Raw genomic sequence first — 17315 nt, 5'->3', positions numbered from 1 at the left:
GGCTCCACTCCCTCCCTCCGTTGCAGGGGGGAGCCCGGCGCCCCCGCACTGGCAGCGCCACGGGCCGCGCCCATCGGCAGCCCCCTCTCACGCCGCGGGCGAAGCCAAGTGTCCCGGTGGCGAAGTTTGGTCGGAGACCCGAGCCCCGCAGCCGGGCGCAGCGGCGCCGAGGGAGCGGTGCGGCGCTCTCCCCCCCTGTCCCGGGCGCCGAGTGCGCCCCTCCCCCCGGCCCGCCGCAGCTCTGGGCGCAGCGCGCGGGCTGCGCGGCCGCGGGTGTTCTGCTTGCACCGGAGCCGTGGCGAGCCAGGCTCCCGTAGCCGCGTACTAGGAGGAGGCCGGAGCCCGGGTGGGAAGAATGGAGTTGGCGTCTCGCTCCCAGGTGAGGGTCCCGGCGCCCGCCCCAGTCCGGACGCCGCCCGGCCCGCCTGCCTTTTGCGTCCTGCCTTCCTCCCTGCTTGGGGCTGGAAACGTGGTCCTTGGCCACCGCGTTGCGGACCTGGCCAGCCTCGCCCCGGGAACGCCGGAGCGGGCGCGCCCTGCAGGTGTGCGCGGTGGGTCAGCGCGGTGGGGGCCGGGATGGAAGAGTCTGGGCGTTTCCCGCGCGGCGGTGGCCTCCGTCCCCGTGGGATCCTGGGGGTAGCAGGCCGGGCCGGTGGAGCCGCGAGCCCCTGGAGTGGACGCGTTTCGAGGGAAGCGCAGGCGGGAGGCGGCAGGGGCGTAGCGCCTGCGTTTGCAGCGCTAGTGGATCTGGTGTGGAGGGGTGGACGGTGTGCGGGGAGCTTTTCTGGTGAGCTCCCCCCACTTTCTCCGGGAATTGGCACAGAGATGAGGAAGTTTCAGAAAAGTGTAATTTTTCTTAAAAAATAGCTGGGAGTCCAGTTCAACTTGGATGAGGGAGTGTAATTTACAAGGAATTGCTCTTGTATTTGTTCTAGAACTTTTCTAAGTGTTTGCAAGGAATTTGTAAGCACTTGGAAGGGGAAATGGCAACGTCATGAGGCCAAGTTAAAAAACAAAAAGCCCCGAGATCGCAAGTCATAAACACAGCGGGACCCCAATTACGCTTTATGGTCCACACTGGGTTTTAAAAATCTCATTCACAAACACTTGAGAGTACCCCTCCTCCAAATGTTTCCGGGGTTGGTGGGAATGTGAACGTGACTTCAGTGTTCTATTCTACTTCTTAAAAGAGCTTTTCCTTACTTTCTAGTAACGAATATACCTAGTATTTTCAGAGGTAAGCAATACCGACTTTTTTTTTTTTTTTCCAAATGAACTAAATATAAAACTTTTAGAAAGGGAAGGAAATAGCTTGTGGGAGACCGAGAGAGGTTTGTGACGGTTGGATTTTTTTTCTTGCTTTTGTGAGTGCCATTAACTCACCGCTTCCACTTTACCTTGGACTAGTAGTGTTTTCCTCCTTCTCCACCTGGGTGCTGGGAGAAAGGCGGGGCTGCGGGCGTATCCTTGGGAAATGGAAGCGACCCAGCCAGTCAGTCGTGCCTGAGCCCAGACCGCTATCACCTGCCTGGGTCCTGGCGCCAATTAAAGACAAAACTACTAATGGTTGGTCGTTTTGGCCATGTAGTGATGTCCGAAAGGCTTCCTGAAATTAGACATTTGAGAAAAAATTGTTGTGGGTGTTGATGAGAAAGAGTACTGTTTTTGAATTTCCCCAGTGAGGGGGAGGTATTAAAAGGAAGGAAAAGAAACAAGAGTAAGAACTGAGTCAGCTTTGTGTTTTATTTTCCACTGACCTTTACCGTATAATTAATATCCTCTAGGAATTAACCATTTCTGCAAGGAGCTTGGAGCCCCATATGAATTTCATCAGACAATGTATCTGGATGACATAGGACTCAGGAAACCTGTTCTGCTCCAACTGTACTCCCACCACTTAAATATACAGTCTATGTTTAGTTTCAAAATGTCCCCAGAATGTATGGTCGGGAGTGAACCTTTTACCATCAAATAATAAGGCTAATTTTTGGTACTTCTAAAACGTTAAATAAACTATTTACCATGTGGGGGTAATCCACAAATTATATCTGATCCATTATACACCAATTAGGGCAAATTACTATATGTAAGAGGACCAGGTTTGTTTTTTTCCCACCCTTTTCCAAAGACCTAATTTGCAGCACAAATTGAGATGCATGACGATTTTTCCAGTGAAAATGTTCCTGTTCATTATAATTCAAATGTGAGCAGATTATAGTCTCTCTAAATTAGCGGAGAGGTTCTTGGGGTAGGCAGGTGACTGCCAATAGGAACACTAACGAACATTTCAGGCACAGCAAGATGTTAAATTTGTGCGGTCCTCCCCTGTCCCCCAGCCTTATGAATAAAGCAGTGTGATGAACCGCCTGGGGTGAACTTAGTGCACAGTGCCTTTTACTCTCACACATACAATCAATAGAATTTCCATCCCTTGGAAAGGACAGAGTGGGAAGGGCTTCCAGCAAAGCAGCCTATGTTATGAGAAGACCGTGATTTAAACCGAAGTCCTTTCTAGTTTCTGCTTTTTTGCAGCCTCAACCATTGTCGGGTTTGCTGTCCACTGACTCGGACCACAGCTTCTATGGGTGTAGTCCTTGTTGGGCTGACCACTATGTCTTTGTGTCTTTCTGTCGAATGACCAGAGTAATACTCTGGTAAAGGGGAGGGTATGGTCCCTTTCTGAGAGCAGTTGGCAGTGCAGCTAAGAATTTCTGGAGGATGAGACTGCCTCCGCCTCCCAGCAGAGGAACCAGCAAGTCCTGGCTGTCAGTGTTGTCCTGTGACTCTCTTCTTGCTCTAGGGTGCAGACTGGACTCTCATAAGGAATGAAGCAGATGGTCTCAGGAACGGGTCTGGTGCACGCTGCTGGCGTGGTAAAGAGGAATTTCTCTGGTGCTGACCTCATAGCTACAAAGAGTCCTCTTGATTCTCTGTCTTAAAGTTTGTGCCCACAGAAAGCTGCTCACAGAAGGGGATGGTTTGTCACTTCTTGGAAGGACAGCACAGTGATTTGCCATGCACTGAATTCTCAGTAATGAAAAATTTCAGAGATCACATCAATTCTGAACTGATCGGGCACATGGGACAGAAATCCACGAGATAATGATGTGACTTAAAACAGTTTATGTATATTACGGTAAACTAATGAAAAAGATCAATAAAGCCATTGAAATAGAACAGGCATATTCATTTAAACTGTCCTTGAGAGTTCTGCTTTACCCATCAGCACTTTGTCTGAGCTACAGTTTGCAAATTTTACCTCCAAGACACGATTTTGTTTCATAGAAGATAGCTTTATTCACCAAAGTAAGATTGATAAGAGTAAGACAGCATTAGTAGGACTGTTTTCTTTTGGGAAAGCAGTGGTTTCTGAATATTTTATTTTTTAGGTTTTTAATTTGAGTTCCAGTGCAGTTAACACACAGTGTTTGTTAGTTTCAGGTGTGCAATACAGTGAGCCAACAATTGTGTACACTACCCAGGGCTCATCATGAGAGCTGCGCTCTGAACGGCGGTTACCTCTTTGACCCATTCCTCACCCAGCTCCCCTTCGATGGATGAACTGATGGACAAACCATCAGTTTGTTCTCTCTCTGAATGTTTGTAAGTAGGATCACGCAGAGGCATATTTGGTAACTATAGCTGAAGATAACGTGCAGAAGACTTTGTCTCCCACAGTGGTAAATGCTGCCATTGGTATGCAGTGCAGAAGCACCATGTGGAGTCTCACAGTTAAAGGGACCAGAGTTAGTTCACAGAGCTGATGGTTTCCTGCCTGTTCTTAATCATCAGCTCATGACAGAGGGCTCCCTGCTTTGAGCACTTACTGTGTGCTGGGTACTAAGGTCGGTCTGGAACGCCTTGCCTCTTCTGCCTTTGCCAGAACTCAGCTGGCCCCTGCCGTGCTTTTGGGACCTACAAGGCCCTAGGTTTTGGGAATGGGAGAAGACCTGAAGAGCCCCCATCCTCCGCCTATGATAACTCATTTCCTTTTATCAGATTTAGTCCTCACTGTAGTTCCAAAATGGCTTGTATTATCTATATTTTAAAGATAAGGTGAACTAGAGCCATTTGCTCTGGGCAGCGCAGCCAGGAAGGGCCTGAGCCAGGATTCTGTCCTCAAGAGCCAATGCCTGACTTGGCCAGTAGATTCACGGGATCTTGGCAAGTCACTACTTTATCTGAAATCCTTGCTTAAGTAAGGACATGCTAAGTATAATATATTATTTAAATATAAGAGGTTGTCAGCACATTGGGGTTTTCTCCTAACACCTTTGCTCCTCCCTTTAACTGGAAGAGCTGGGGCATTAACAGCAGCTGGTCTGGTTCTTTTTTAGAGACTAGACAGGTGAGGCTTTGGACAGGATTCCTTGATACTGACTGTAACAGTCGGCATTGGAATATGAATCAGATCCAGAAGGCTTTTACATAGGAACAATATTTAGATGAATTTTGTATTGTACAAGTAATATCGGGTTCGCAGAAGCTGAAATAAAAACGAAGTTGGAACTACTGTTCTATCTCCCCTACTCCCTGGGTGTCATTTTCTAGATCTTTCCCATCCAGTGTTTGCCTGTGTTTAGTCACCATTTTTGCCTAATTTTACGGTATGATGGCACTTTGAATTCCGCTGTCTTTAGCCCTGCCAGTGCTATTTCTGAGTAGTTCGGAGGTCTTCACGGTTTTCATTTTTTTTTTAAAGATTTTTATTTATTTATTTGACAGAGAGAGATCACAAGTAGATGGAGAGGCAGGCAGAGAGAGAGAGAGAGAGAGAGGGAAGCAGGCTCCCTGCTGAGCAGAGAGCCCGATGCGGGACTCAATCCCAGGACCCTGAGATCATGACCTGAGCCGAAGGCAGCGGATTAACCCACTGAGCCACTCAGGCGCCCCACGGTTTTCATTTTTAATGACTGTGGCCTTTCACCGTGGTGTGTATTTTATGTACTTCTCTGTTGAAATTTTTTTTCTTTATTAGAAGGAACTTTTCAATAAATGTCTTGAGCTGGTACATGCCTTGTGCCCTGTGTTGGAGTCCACGCTGTTTTTATTATTTTTTTTTATTTCTTATTTTTTTAAAGATTTTATTTATTTGAGAGAGAGCATGAGAGGGGGAAGGTCAGAGGGAGAAGCAGACTCCCTGTGGAGCTGGGAGCCCAATGTGGGACTCGATCCTAGGACCCTGGGATCATGACCTGAGCCCAAGGCAGCAGCTTAACCCACTGAGCCACCCAGGCGTCCCCACGCTATTTTTAATTATGATTTCTTTCTTTTTTTTTTTTTTTTTAATATTTTGTTTATTTGACAGAGAGCTAGAGAGAGAGCACAAGTAAGCAGAGCGGCAGGGAGAGGGGGAGAGAGAGAAGCAGGCTCTCCGCTGAGCAGGGAGCCCAATGCGGGGCTTGATCCCAGGACCCTGGAATCATGACCTGAGCCAAAGGCAGCCGCTTGACCAACTGAGCCACCCGGGTGCCCCAATTATGATTTCTTTATTGAGTCCTTACTGTTTCCCAAAAGGAGTGTGCCTGCTTTGCAGTGGATGGGAGTCTCTGACACAATGTTTTTTCCCCTTTATTGTGCTGTGCTAGCTAAGAGAAAGCAGTGTTTACTCAGGTTAGAACCAGGGCTCATGATAACTAGACTGAAACATTGTTTTCTTCCTGAAAATGGAGCACCTAGCATGTGTTTTTAGTTTGGAGAAATGTGTGTTCTTTACCACCTGGGAAACGGTGAAGATGGGCGCATACCCTCAGTGCCTCTGGATTGGGCTGGCCTGGAATTTTGCAAGTTGGTCACGTGGGTGCGGGGGGTGGGGGGAGATACCCGGCTCTGCACTCCTCCCCTGTGTGGCACTGAATCACTTTGCCTTCTTTTGTATTGCTTAGTTCAACTATAAATCATCTCCTAGATGTCTGAAAGTAAGTGTTCATTGACAGTTGAATGTTTAGAGGTAAAACCATAGGCTCCTAATGAGTTTCTGAGAGCTGAGAAGAATGTATTTCTGGATCTGGGTGCTGGTTGTCATGGTTTGGTGCAGTTGGTAAAACTTGACCAGGCTGTGCGCGGAAGCGATATGCGCTTTCTGTTGCACTTAAAATGTTTAAAAAAATAGTGTGTACAATTCCTGAGTGAGTCCTAAAGTCTGTGCTTTCAGACTGCCCAATCTACACAGGCACGTGGGTGACAACTTCCCAGGCGTCTTGTGCCCATCCAGTTTTTCGGGTATCCTCCGCACCAGGTGTAGTCCAGGGATCCCTTCCCACAGACCCCCTCTGCTGTTCCCCCAAGCCCTCCAGAGCAGCAGCACAGCTGTTGGGAAGCCCCCCCCCGCTTAAACCTCTGCTGTGGGAGGGGCGTATATACCTGGAGAGTCCCTTGTGCTTGTGACTGAGCTCTGGCATCTGGGTCTTTTGGCACAGAGCCTGGCGTGGCCCCTCTCGGCTGCCTGCTGGCACACCCCACTCTCTGTTAGAAGGGCCCAAGGGTTTACCCCAAGGTAGTGTGTGGTGACCCTAAGTCACATGACAGGCCAAATGATAATTATCCTGAGGGTGCAGGGCCTGGCATATTAACAGGTGTTAAATATTTGTTGAATTGTTTAAAAAAAAAAAAGAAAGATGGCTTTTCTGGCTGTCACTGTGTAGTGAGAGGAAGTAGGAGTTATGACGGCCTGCAGCATCCTTCTGTGGGGCTTATCAGATTCTGCTGTTGGACTGATGGCAGAGGCCAGTTCCAGCCTGCCCCAGAGGCCCAGAGGGGCAGCAGCCCCACTGTCTGTGCAGGGGATTTTTTTCACCTATCTGCAGTTTTATCTTCAAAAGTGAGGCACATTTGCACTTACTTTGCATTCTGTTCCACAATACATTTTTATTTATTTTAACACAAAAAGGATTTTTATAAAATTACCCTCCTGGGAGGAAAATTCCCCTCCCCTGTCTCACCTGTGGTCTTGAAAACCTTGGGGCTGTCACCGAGCTCCTCATTTTGAGAAGTGTGGAACTGCTTGCTGAGTGTAACATTCAGAGAGCATACCTGTAATAAATCCTGAGATAGAAAAGATACCTCCCTGCCTCCTCCTCCACCCCATAATATCTTTGTATGGAAAACTCCACGACTCTGAGCGTAGTTAAATGGAAAAAAAAAAAAACACAACAACAAAATATTTTAGCTGGCATATTTTTTTTTTAATATGGAGCTTTTATTTTGTTCACTATTAACACTGGTTTAAAATGGGAAGTTAAGAAAAATAAAAGTGCATTTCAAATGACTGGTTATTCTTAATTTTTTTTTTTCCTGACACTTGGTTCCAGGCATTTTTTTATTGGGGGAGTTTTTTTTTTAATTAAAATAACTGAAGACAGTGGGACCGCAACTAGCCATCCCCTCACTCACACGGGCCTCCTACATCAGGCTGTCCCCACTGACCTCAGACAAACCAAGCCCTCCTCATTCTGTCTGACCACACTGCTGGCTTCAGCATGTCACTGAGAGCACTGGTCTCCGTGACCTTCATTGCACGAAGTGTATTGTCTTCCTGGCTGCAGTAGGGACCCGAGAAAGGCCGCACTAGGGGAGTGGGCCGTCCACTGTGGCACAATGCCCGGAGCTCAGTGCTGTCAGCAGCCTGTGCGGGCCTCACTTCAGGGACTGTTTGGGACTGTTGGGGACTCTTGGTCCCCGCCGGCTGCCCCAGCAGGGCTGTTCTGTGTCCAGAGGATCCCTGTCTCAAGGCTCTCGGGGCGGGCTGCGGGATGAAGATCCCTCCCCCACACTCCTGTCCCCGTGAGGGTCTGTTCGGCACTTGCTGGGAGCGAGCACAGGGACACTTGTCTCCTCTGAAAGACAGGCACCCCCTGCCTGCCTGTTCTCTGTGACCTTTTAAAAAAAAAATTTTTTTTTTTTAAAGATTTTATTTATTTGACAGAGCAGGCACGCTTGCTCAGGCGGGGGGAATGGCGGAGGCAGAGGCAGAGGCAAGCAGGGAGCCCAGCAGGACGCAGGGCTCTATCCCAGGAGCCTGAGGTGATGATGACCTGAGCTGAAGGAAGGCAGAGGCTGACCCACTTCTCCCACCCAGATGTCCCTGTTCTCCACTTTGTGGCTTTTCACCCGCCTGTCCGCTGCAAGCCCTCCTTCACGCTGACCCCGCCCTGCGGCTGCGGACACGGGGCTACCTGGAGGCTGCGCGCAGGCTCTGGGACCAGTACCCCTCCCTGCGGGGTTAGTTGTCCTCCTGCATTTACTGCCCTGATGATCCTGTGTCCCACCCCGCACTGACGGTTGGTAACAATTGTTCCCTCCTCCAGCCCCTGGCTCATCCCTCCTGGGACTCCCTAGCCTAGTGCCGGGGTCGCACTCTCTTAGGAGCCACACGAAGCGGTCACATGCTCTTCTGTAACTTTCAGTCATGGACAGGGACAGAGCGTCCTCGCAGAATGCTCCTAAGTCACAGGCGGGAAGCTGTCAGGGCTCAGAACAAGTGATCTCTGGTTCTTTTCCTTCAGGGTACATGGGGGGAATGCAATTTCCTAGTCCTCGTAATTAAGCAAGACCGTTTGATCTGCTTTGGCCAATGAAATGTAAGAAGTGGTGTGTGTCACTTCTAGGTGGAATTTTTATTTTAGAAGAAAGCCTTTTTTTTTTTTTTTTTTTTTTTTTTTAAAGAAAGGGAGAGAGAGACTGGTTGGCGGAGAGGGAGGAGAGAGAATCTCAAGCAGCTTCCATGCCCAGTGCAGAGCCCAGCACAGCACTCCCATCTCACGACCCTGAGATCGTGACCTGAGCCGAAATCAAGAGTCGGACGCTTCCCTGACTGAGCCCGCCAGGCACCTCTCTAGGTGGAATTTTTAAATGCCATTAGGTCATTTGCCGTGTGTCCTTCCCTCTTTTGCTGCTTCTGCCAGCGTTCCAGGTATTGGTCTCTGTGGCAGCCTGGTCCTGTGTGAGGACCGTGGGGAGGAGTGTGGAATGTTTCACCTGGCTGGCCCCGGATGAAAGGTCACAAACGAGAGAAACCTCTTTTTGTTTCAGCCCTTTAAGACTTGGAATTGCTTGTTCCTGCTTTATAACCAGACATGTCCTAACACACTAAAGGTTCTCACATTTCAGTTGTTGGATTCACTCTGGTGTTCTTGTCAGTGAGCTGGGGTTGTGGTGGGTTGTCGTGGTTGTGAAAGGGTTCAGAGTTAGGGATGCTAAGTGCCTTGTGGCGAGCAGGAGAGTCCCACCAGAAGCAGTAGTCATTCTTGTCCAGAATGCCAATAGCACCTTGTTGAAAAACATGGAGAGCAATCAGTTTGATAATCAGTCTGTTAGGGACCAGTGAAATCTTGACACTGGCTTCATATTTCCTGTCTGCTGACCTTTCTGGAAAAGGAAATCACCCAGCGTATCCCAAGTGGTTTGGCTCACTTCCCTCCTAGAACCTCTGCCAAAACTCCAATTTCTTCTGTGACTCACCTGGATAGCTCTTCTAAGCCTTCTGCACATACCTGTCTGTAAGGTTCTCCTCATTTACATGATCTCTTTTTTAAATAGCACTGATCGTTTGTTTTGTCTTTTCTTTTATTGTGGTAAAATATGCATAGCATAAAATCTACTGGCGTTAGGTGTAGTCATATTGTTGTGTGGCCATCACCTCTGACCATCTCCAGAACTTCTTCACGATCCTGAACGGAAACTCTGTACCCATCAATCGCTGTCTCCCCCTTCCCACTCTCCCTGTCATCCCACCACCAGTGGTAATCACCACCATTCTCCTTTCCTGTTACCACACAGAAGTGGAATCATAGACTATTTATCCTGTTGGGTCTTATTTCACTCAGCTAATATTTTCAAGGTTCATCCATGTTTATCTAGATCAGAATTTCCTTCCTTTCTAAGGCTGAATAATGATGCATTGCGTGTATATACCACATTTTCTTTATCCATTCGTCCATCCATGCCAGTTGGGCTGTTTCCACCTTTTGGATATGGTGAGTAATGCTACTGTGAACATTGGTATAAAATAACTATTTGAATCTTGGATTATAGTGTTTTTGGCCATATACCTGAAGTGGAATTCTGAATTATGGGGTAATTCTGTGTGTGTGTTTTTGAGGAGCTACCATATTTTTTTGCCATAGCAGCTGCCTTGTTTCACCTCCCCACCAACATTGCCCAGAGCCTCCAGTTTCTCCACATATTCACCACCATGTAATTTGTTTTTTTGGTGGTGGTGGTGGTGGTTTTTTTTTTAAATAATAGTCCTCCCCCGCTCCCCCCGTGGTTGTGGAGTGGTATCTCATTGTGGTTTTGACTTGCATTTTCCTCATGTTTAGTGTTGAACATCTTTACACACAGTTACGGGCCATCCTTTTATTCTTGGAGAAATGTCTTTAAGTCTTTTGCTCTTTTAAATTGGGTTTTGCTGTTGATGTTGAGCTCTAAGAGTTCTCTATTCTGGATATCAAATCCTTATCAGATGTATGATATGCAGATATTTTGTCAATCTCTTGATCGTGTGCTTTGATGTCTTAACTGGTCCTGATTTTGCTGAAGTCCAATTTGTCTGTCTTTTTCTATTGTTGCCTGCACCTTTGATATTCTATAAAAGAAATCATTACCAAGTCTAATGTCATGAACTTTTTCCTTTATGTTTTCTTCTAAGAGTTAGTAGTTTTAGCTTCTAGTTTTAGGTCTTGGTTACATTTTGGGGGTTTTTTTGTGGGTGTTTGTGTTAAGGATCCAGCTTCATTCTTTTCAGTGTGGATATCCAGTTTTCCCAGCATCATTTCTTGAAAAGGCCATCCTTTCCCCCCTTGAATAGTCTTGGCATTTGGTCAAAAATCATTTGACCCACATGTGTGTGAAGGTTGGTCTTCAAGCTCGCCATTCGGTTGCACTAGTCTGTATGTCTTTTTATTTTTTAAAGATTTTATTTATTTAAGAGCAAGAATGAAGGAGAGAGGGGAGAGCATGAGGGAGAGGAGGGAGCAGGGAGCCCAACATGGGGCTCCATCCCAGGACCCTGAGATCATGACGTGAGCCAAGGCAGATGCTGAACCGACTGAGCCACCCAAGTGCCCCTATATGGCTGTCCTTATACTAGGACATCTCTGTTTGGATTACTGTAGCTTTGTAATAAGCATTGAAATTAGTAAGTGTGAGCCTTCCATCTTGGTTCTTTTTATTTATTTGCTTGTTTATTTATCTTTGAAAGATTTTATTTTTAAATAATCTCTACAACCAACATGGGGCTTGAACTCACAACCCCTGGGGTCAGGGGTTGCGTGCTCCACTGACAGAGCTTGCTGGGTGCCCCTGGTTCTTCTTTTTACAGATATTTGTTTGTTTATTTATTTATTTTTTTTGGGGGGGTTATTCTGAGTCCCTTTAGATTCCACACAAGTTTTAAGAAGGGCCTTTCTCTTTCTGCAAAAAAAAAATGTTGCTGGGATTTTGATAGAATTGCACTGGATCCGTAGACAGCTTGGGGGGTAGTATTGTGTTCACGATATCCGGTGTTCTGATCCATGAATGTGTGGTGCTTTTTCATCTCTTTCTGTCGTCTTGAGTTTTTTTTTTTTTTTTAAGATTTTATTTATTTATTTGACAGAAATCACAAGTAGGCAGAGAGGCAGGCAGAGAGAGGAGGAAACAGGCTCCCCGCTGAGCAGAGAGCCCCATGCGGGGCTTAATCCCAGGACCCTGGGATCATGACCTGAGTTGAAGGCAGAGGCTTTAACCCACTGAGCCACTCTGGCGCCCCTCTTGAATTTCTCTCAGTGATGTTTTGTAGTTTTCAGTGTAGTTTTTCTGCTTATTGCCTCAGTTAATTTCTAAGTGTTTTATTCTTTTTGATGCTATGGTAAATGGAATTGTTTTCTTAATTTCCTTAGCAAATTGTTCATTGTTAGCGTGTAGAAATGCAACTGATTTTTCTGTGTTGATTTTGTACCTTGCAACATTATTGACTTGGCTAATTACTGCTCCCAGGTTCTGTGGAATCTTTAGGCTTTTCTATATATATGAACATGTCACTTGCAAACATAATTTTACTGCTTCCTTTCCAATTTGGATGCTTTATTTCTTGTGTAGTAGTTCTGGCTAGATCCTCAAATACTGTGTTGAATAGAAGTAGTGAAAGTGGGATCCATGTATTGTTGCTGATCTTAAGTGAAAGCTTTTAATCTTTCACTGTAGAGTATGGGGTTACCTGTTTTTCATATGTGACCTTTATTATGTTGAAGTTTCCTTCCATTCTTTGTTGATTGTTTTTTGGTTTGGTTTGGTTTGGTTTGGTTTGATCGTGAAAAGGTGTTGAAGTTTGTCACATGCTTTTTCTGCATCTGTGGAGAAGATCACGTGTTTTGTTTTCTATGTTGAACCATCTTCCGTACCAAAAATAAATCTCACTCAGACATCTTGTGTAATCCTTTTACGATGCTACTGAATTTGGCTTGCTAGCATTTTGTTGAGGATTTTTTTCATTGACAATTAAAAGGGATATTGCTCTGTGCTTTCCTTGTCTTTGTCTTCAGCAACATGGGGGCCTACTGGCCACGTAGGATGAGGTAAAGAAAGTGCTCTCTTCATTTGTTGGAAGAGTTTGAGAAGGGTTGATGTTAATTCTTCTTTAAAAGTTAAATAGAATTCACTAGTGAAGCCATCTGGGTGTCCTTAGTTAGACGTCTATTCAGGTTTTCTATTCATGAGTCAGTCTTGGAAGGTTATGTGTTTCTAGGAGTCTCTCCATTTCATCTAGCTAACCCTAATTTGTTGGCATTCAAATGCTCATAGCACTCTTTGATTGATTATCCTTTTTATTTCTGTAAATTTGGTAGTGATGACTCCTCTTTATTTCAGTAGTTTGTACCTCTTTTTCATAGTTGGTCTAGCTAAAAGTTGGTCAATATTGATATTTTTAGGGAACCAACTTTTGGTTTTGTTGATATTTCTCTGTTGGTTTTCTGTTCTTTATTTATATCTACTATGATCTTTATAATTTCCGCCTTCTGTTATCTTTGGGTTTAGTTTGCTATACTTTTCCTATTTCCTTTTATGGTGTTAAAATTAGCTTGTTGGTTCGAGATCTTTTTTAATGTAAGTGTTTACAGCTTTAAATTCCCTTTTAGCATTGCTTTCCTCTGCATAGTGTAAGTTTTGGTACATTTTGTTTTCATTTTCACTTGTTTGGAAGTATTTTCTAATTTCTGTTGTGATGATTTCTCCTTTGGAGCAACCCCTTGATTATTTGACAGTGGTGTTTCATTTTCACGTACTTTTGAATTTGCTAGTCTTCTTCTGTTACTGATTTCTAGTTCCATTTCATTCTGATCAGAAAAGATAGTTTGTATGATTTTAACTGTTTAAAAAATTTTTTAGAAGATTTATTTATTGGGGCACCTGGGTGGCTCATCGGCTTAAAGCCTCTGCCTTCAGCCCCGGTCATGATCCCAGGGTCCTGGAATCGAGCCCCACGTCGGGCTCTCTGCTCAGTGGGGATCCTGTGTCCCCCGCCCCCTCCGCCTGCCTCTCTGCGTACTTGTGATCTCTGTCAAATAAATAAATAAAATCTTAAAAAAAAAAAGATTTATTTATTTATTTATTTGACAGAGATCATAAGTAGGCAGAGAGGCAGGCAGAGAGAGAGGGGAAGGGAAGCAGGCTCCCTGCTGAGCTGAGAACCCCATGTGGGGCTCAATCCAGAACCCTGGGATCATGACCTGAGCCGAAGGCAGAGGCTTTAACCCACTGAGCCACCCATACGCCCCTTAACTGTTTTAAATTTATTCTGACTTATTTTGTGGCCTACATAAGGTCTGTCCTGGGGAGTTTTTCATGCAACCTTAAGGAAAGTGTATCCTACTGTGTTGGTTGAAGTGTTCTATATATGTCTGTTAGTTCGAATTGGTTTATAGTATTGTTCAGTTCCTGTTTCCTTGTTGATCTTCTGTCTTATTCTTTCCATTATTGAAAGTGGGATATTGAAGTCTTCAACTATTATCGTAGAACTATTTCTTTCATTTCTGTCAGCACTTGCTTCATATGTTTTGGAGCTCTGAAGTTTTGTGCATGCATATTTTTAATTGTTATGGCTTCTTGGTGAATTGACCCTTTTATCCATATGCAGTGTCCTTATAATTTTTTTTTTTTACATAATGTCTACTCTGATATCACTATAGTCATTACATCTCTCTTTGGATTACTGTTTACATTTGCATATCTTTTCTGTCCTTTCACTTTTCAGCCTCACTGTCTTTTTTAGGTATGAAGTGAGTTTTCTGTAGACAGGATATAGTTGGGTCCCCCCCCCCTTTTTTTTTAATTCTTTCTGCCAATCTGTGTCTTTTAATTGCAGAGTCTAATCCATTTGCATTTAAAGTGGTTACTGGTAGGGAAGGACTTTTGACATTTTTGTTTAGTTTTATTTTCTGTATTCTTAGCATTTTTGATCCTTATTTCCTCCATTACTGCCTACCTTGGTATTCCGTTGATTAATGGCATGTTTTGATACCCTCATATTCTTTTCTGTGTTATCTATAGATTTTTTTCCCTCTGTGGTTAGCATGGGGGTTACATAGAATACTCTGCAGTTGAAATAATCTGATTTGAATGATAGCGGTTGGTCAGTGGTATACAGAAACTCTACTGCTATACAGCTCCTCCGCTCCTTTTGTTATCAATGTCAGCAATTCCATCTTCATGCATCTTGCAGTGCAAAATGTGGAATCATAGGTGCATTTTTTAATTGGAGAAAACAAAAAAGTGTATTTATGTTACGACCAGTATTTGTATTTTACTTCAAAACTTTATATTCATATGGCTTTGAGTTACTCTCTAGTGACCTTTCATTTCCTCTTGAAGAACTCCCTGTAGGATTTCTTGTTCGGCAGATCTGGTGCTAATGAACTCTCAGCTTTTTATCTGGTAATGTCTAAGGACAGTTTTGCCAGATAAGAGTTCCCGGTTGACAATTTTTTCTTTAGTGCTTTAAATATATCATTCCACTGCTTTCTGGCCTCCAAGGTTTCTTCTGAGCAATCAGCTGATAATCCTTTAGAGGAGTTCTTATGTGTGATGAGTTGCTTTTTGGGGGGCTGCTTTCAGTATTCTCTTTTTCTTTGTCTTTCATGGGTTTGATTTAAGTAGGTCTCAGTGTGGATCTCTTGGGTTTATACTACTTGGGGTTTATTGAGCTTCAAGTCGTCCGTCAAACTTGGGAAGTTTTTGGTCGTTACTTTGTCAAATAGCCTCTCTGATTCTTTATTCTGCCTCCTCAGTTTGATTTTGAACTTGTCTCATGATATTTTCAATTTGGCTGTTGTATTTTTTCACTTCTAGAATTCTTGTTCTTTTGTTCCTTTTTATAATTCCTCCTTGTTGACATCATTTTGCTTATACAGTCTACCCTGAATAACACAGATTGGAGCTGCATGGGTCCAGTATACATGCATATTTTTTTTATAGTCCAGTACTATACATGTAGTGTCTTTACGATTTTCTTAATATTTTCCTTTCTCTAGCTCACTTTGTTGTAAGAATACAACGTATAAAACATACAACATATCAAACTGTTAATGGACTGTTTGTGTTATTGGTAAGGCTCCTAGTCAACAGTAGGCTAATTAGTTAAGTTTTGGGGAGTCAGAAGTTACATGTGGGTTTTCAGCTATATGGGAGGGTGGTCAGTGCCCCCAACCCATGGTGTTAAGGATTAACTGTGTATCCTTTTCCCAATTTACTTTTGTTTTCTTGTGTTTTCCTTTTGTTCTCTGAGCATATTGAAGGCAGTTGGCCTCTGTCTAGTAAATCCACAGTCTGTGCCACCTCACGCACATTCTCTGTCAGTTTGTTTTGTTCCTTTGAGTGGGCCATTTTTTTTCTATTTCTTTGTATGTCTTTGATCTTCTGTGGAAGAGTGGGTGTTGGAGGAAACAGCCACCTCTTCTCGTCTTCACAGACTGGCTCTGTGCCAGGGAAGTCATTCATTGATTAGCTGGGCATGCCCTAGCCTGGAAGCTTAAAGTCTTGTCAAATCTTTGCTGAGCATGTGTCTGGCCTGGCCTGGCCTGGCCTGGTGTGAGGTTGCCCAGTTCCCTGATGGGACACAGCTGCTTTGGAGTGCCTTGGTTTCCCACAGAGTGTTACCCAAGCTTCTCCTTGGGGCTTTGGGTGGTCTCCTGTATTTCTCCATGCATAAACTCTTCATCTCACCGTTTGCAGGTCTGTAGTCACCTGCACCTTTCATGAGCAATGGCTGGAGCTTTTCCTGGCAGGAGACTGAGTTAGGTGAGAGAGGGACCAGTCTCTTCAGGCAGTCCCCGATTGGGTACAATGTTGTGGTGAGTATTGTAAGGAGCTGCATTCTGCCTACGATTTGCAGTGTTTAGTAAGTTACTTGCCTACTTTTACGTAATTATAGGCCAATTTGAATAGTAGGATAGTAAGTCTTTTAATTGTTATAATGAGTTTAGGTTTTTTTTTTTTAATTTAGGTGAAATTCACATAACATAAAATTAACCCTTTTATTTATTATTTATTTATTTTTAAAGATTTTATCTATTCATTTGACAGAGATCACAAGTAGGCAGAGAGGCAGGCAGAGGAAGAGGGGGAGAAGCAGGCTCCCCGCTGAGCAGAGAGCCCGACGTGGGACTCAATCCCAGGACTCTGGGATCATGACCTGAGCCGAAGGCAGTGGCCTAACCCACTGAGCCACCCAGGCACCCCTTATTTATTTTTTAAAAAGATTATTTATCTGACAGAGAATGAGAGAGTGAGAGAGAGTACAAGCAGGGGAAGTGGCAGAGGGAGAAGCAGGCTCCCCATTAGCAGGGAGCCCGATGTGGAGCTCAATCCCAGGACCCCAGGATCATGACCTGAGCCAAAAGCAGGTGCTCAACTGACTGAGCCACCCAGGCTCCCCAAATTAATCATTTTAAAGTGAACAATTCATGGGACTTTTGGGTCTGGCTCTGCTTGCTTATTAGTATAATGTTTTGCAGGTTGAGCTACATCATAGCATGGATCAGTACTTCATCCTTTTAATAGCTGAATAACAGCCCACTGTATATTGTATATACTACAATTTCTTATCCACTTACTCGTGATGGACCTTTTGGCTGTTATAAGTAGTCCTGCTTTAAGTTAACATGCATGTACATGTATCTGAAACACCTGTTTTGGCAGTTCTTTTAGTTACATACCTAAGAATGAAAGTGCTGGGTCAGATAGGAATTCTGTGTTTGACTTGTTGAAGAATCATCAAAATGTTTCCCATCATGGCTGAACCATTACATTCCCACTACCTATGTATGAGTGTTCTGGCTTCT

The 17315-nt window shown here is 44.5% G+C and overlaps 1 protein-coding gene across 2 annotated transcripts in view; it reads left to right on the top strand.

The window, feature by feature from the left end:
- Positions 1-243: 243 nt before the first annotated feature.
- Positions 244-17315, top strand: part of LOC111147240 (cell division cycle associated 7 like) — a 46706-nt gene continuing 29634 nt past the window's right edge. For both annotated transcript variants that reach the window (XM_022503162.1, XM_022503161.1), the window contains exon 1: positions 244-379. In XM_022503162.1, coding sequence (XP_022358870.1) covers positions 356-379 — 24 coding nt within the window. In that variant the 5' untranslated portion in view covers positions 244-355. The remainder of the gene's footprint in view (positions 380-17315) is intronic.

The sequence above is a fragment of the Enhydra lutris genome, unplaced genomic scaffold (genome assembly GCF_002288905.1).
Source record: "Enhydra lutris kenyoni isolate GAN:26980312 unplaced genomic scaffold, ASM228890v2 scaffoldscaffold16, whole genome shotgun sequence".
Taxonomy (NCBI): Eukaryota; Metazoa; Chordata; class Mammalia; order Carnivora; family Mustelidae; genus Enhydra; species Enhydra lutris.
The sequence above is the reverse complement of the archived record's forward strand: the minus strand, read 5'-3'. Positions and strand labels throughout refer to the sequence as shown.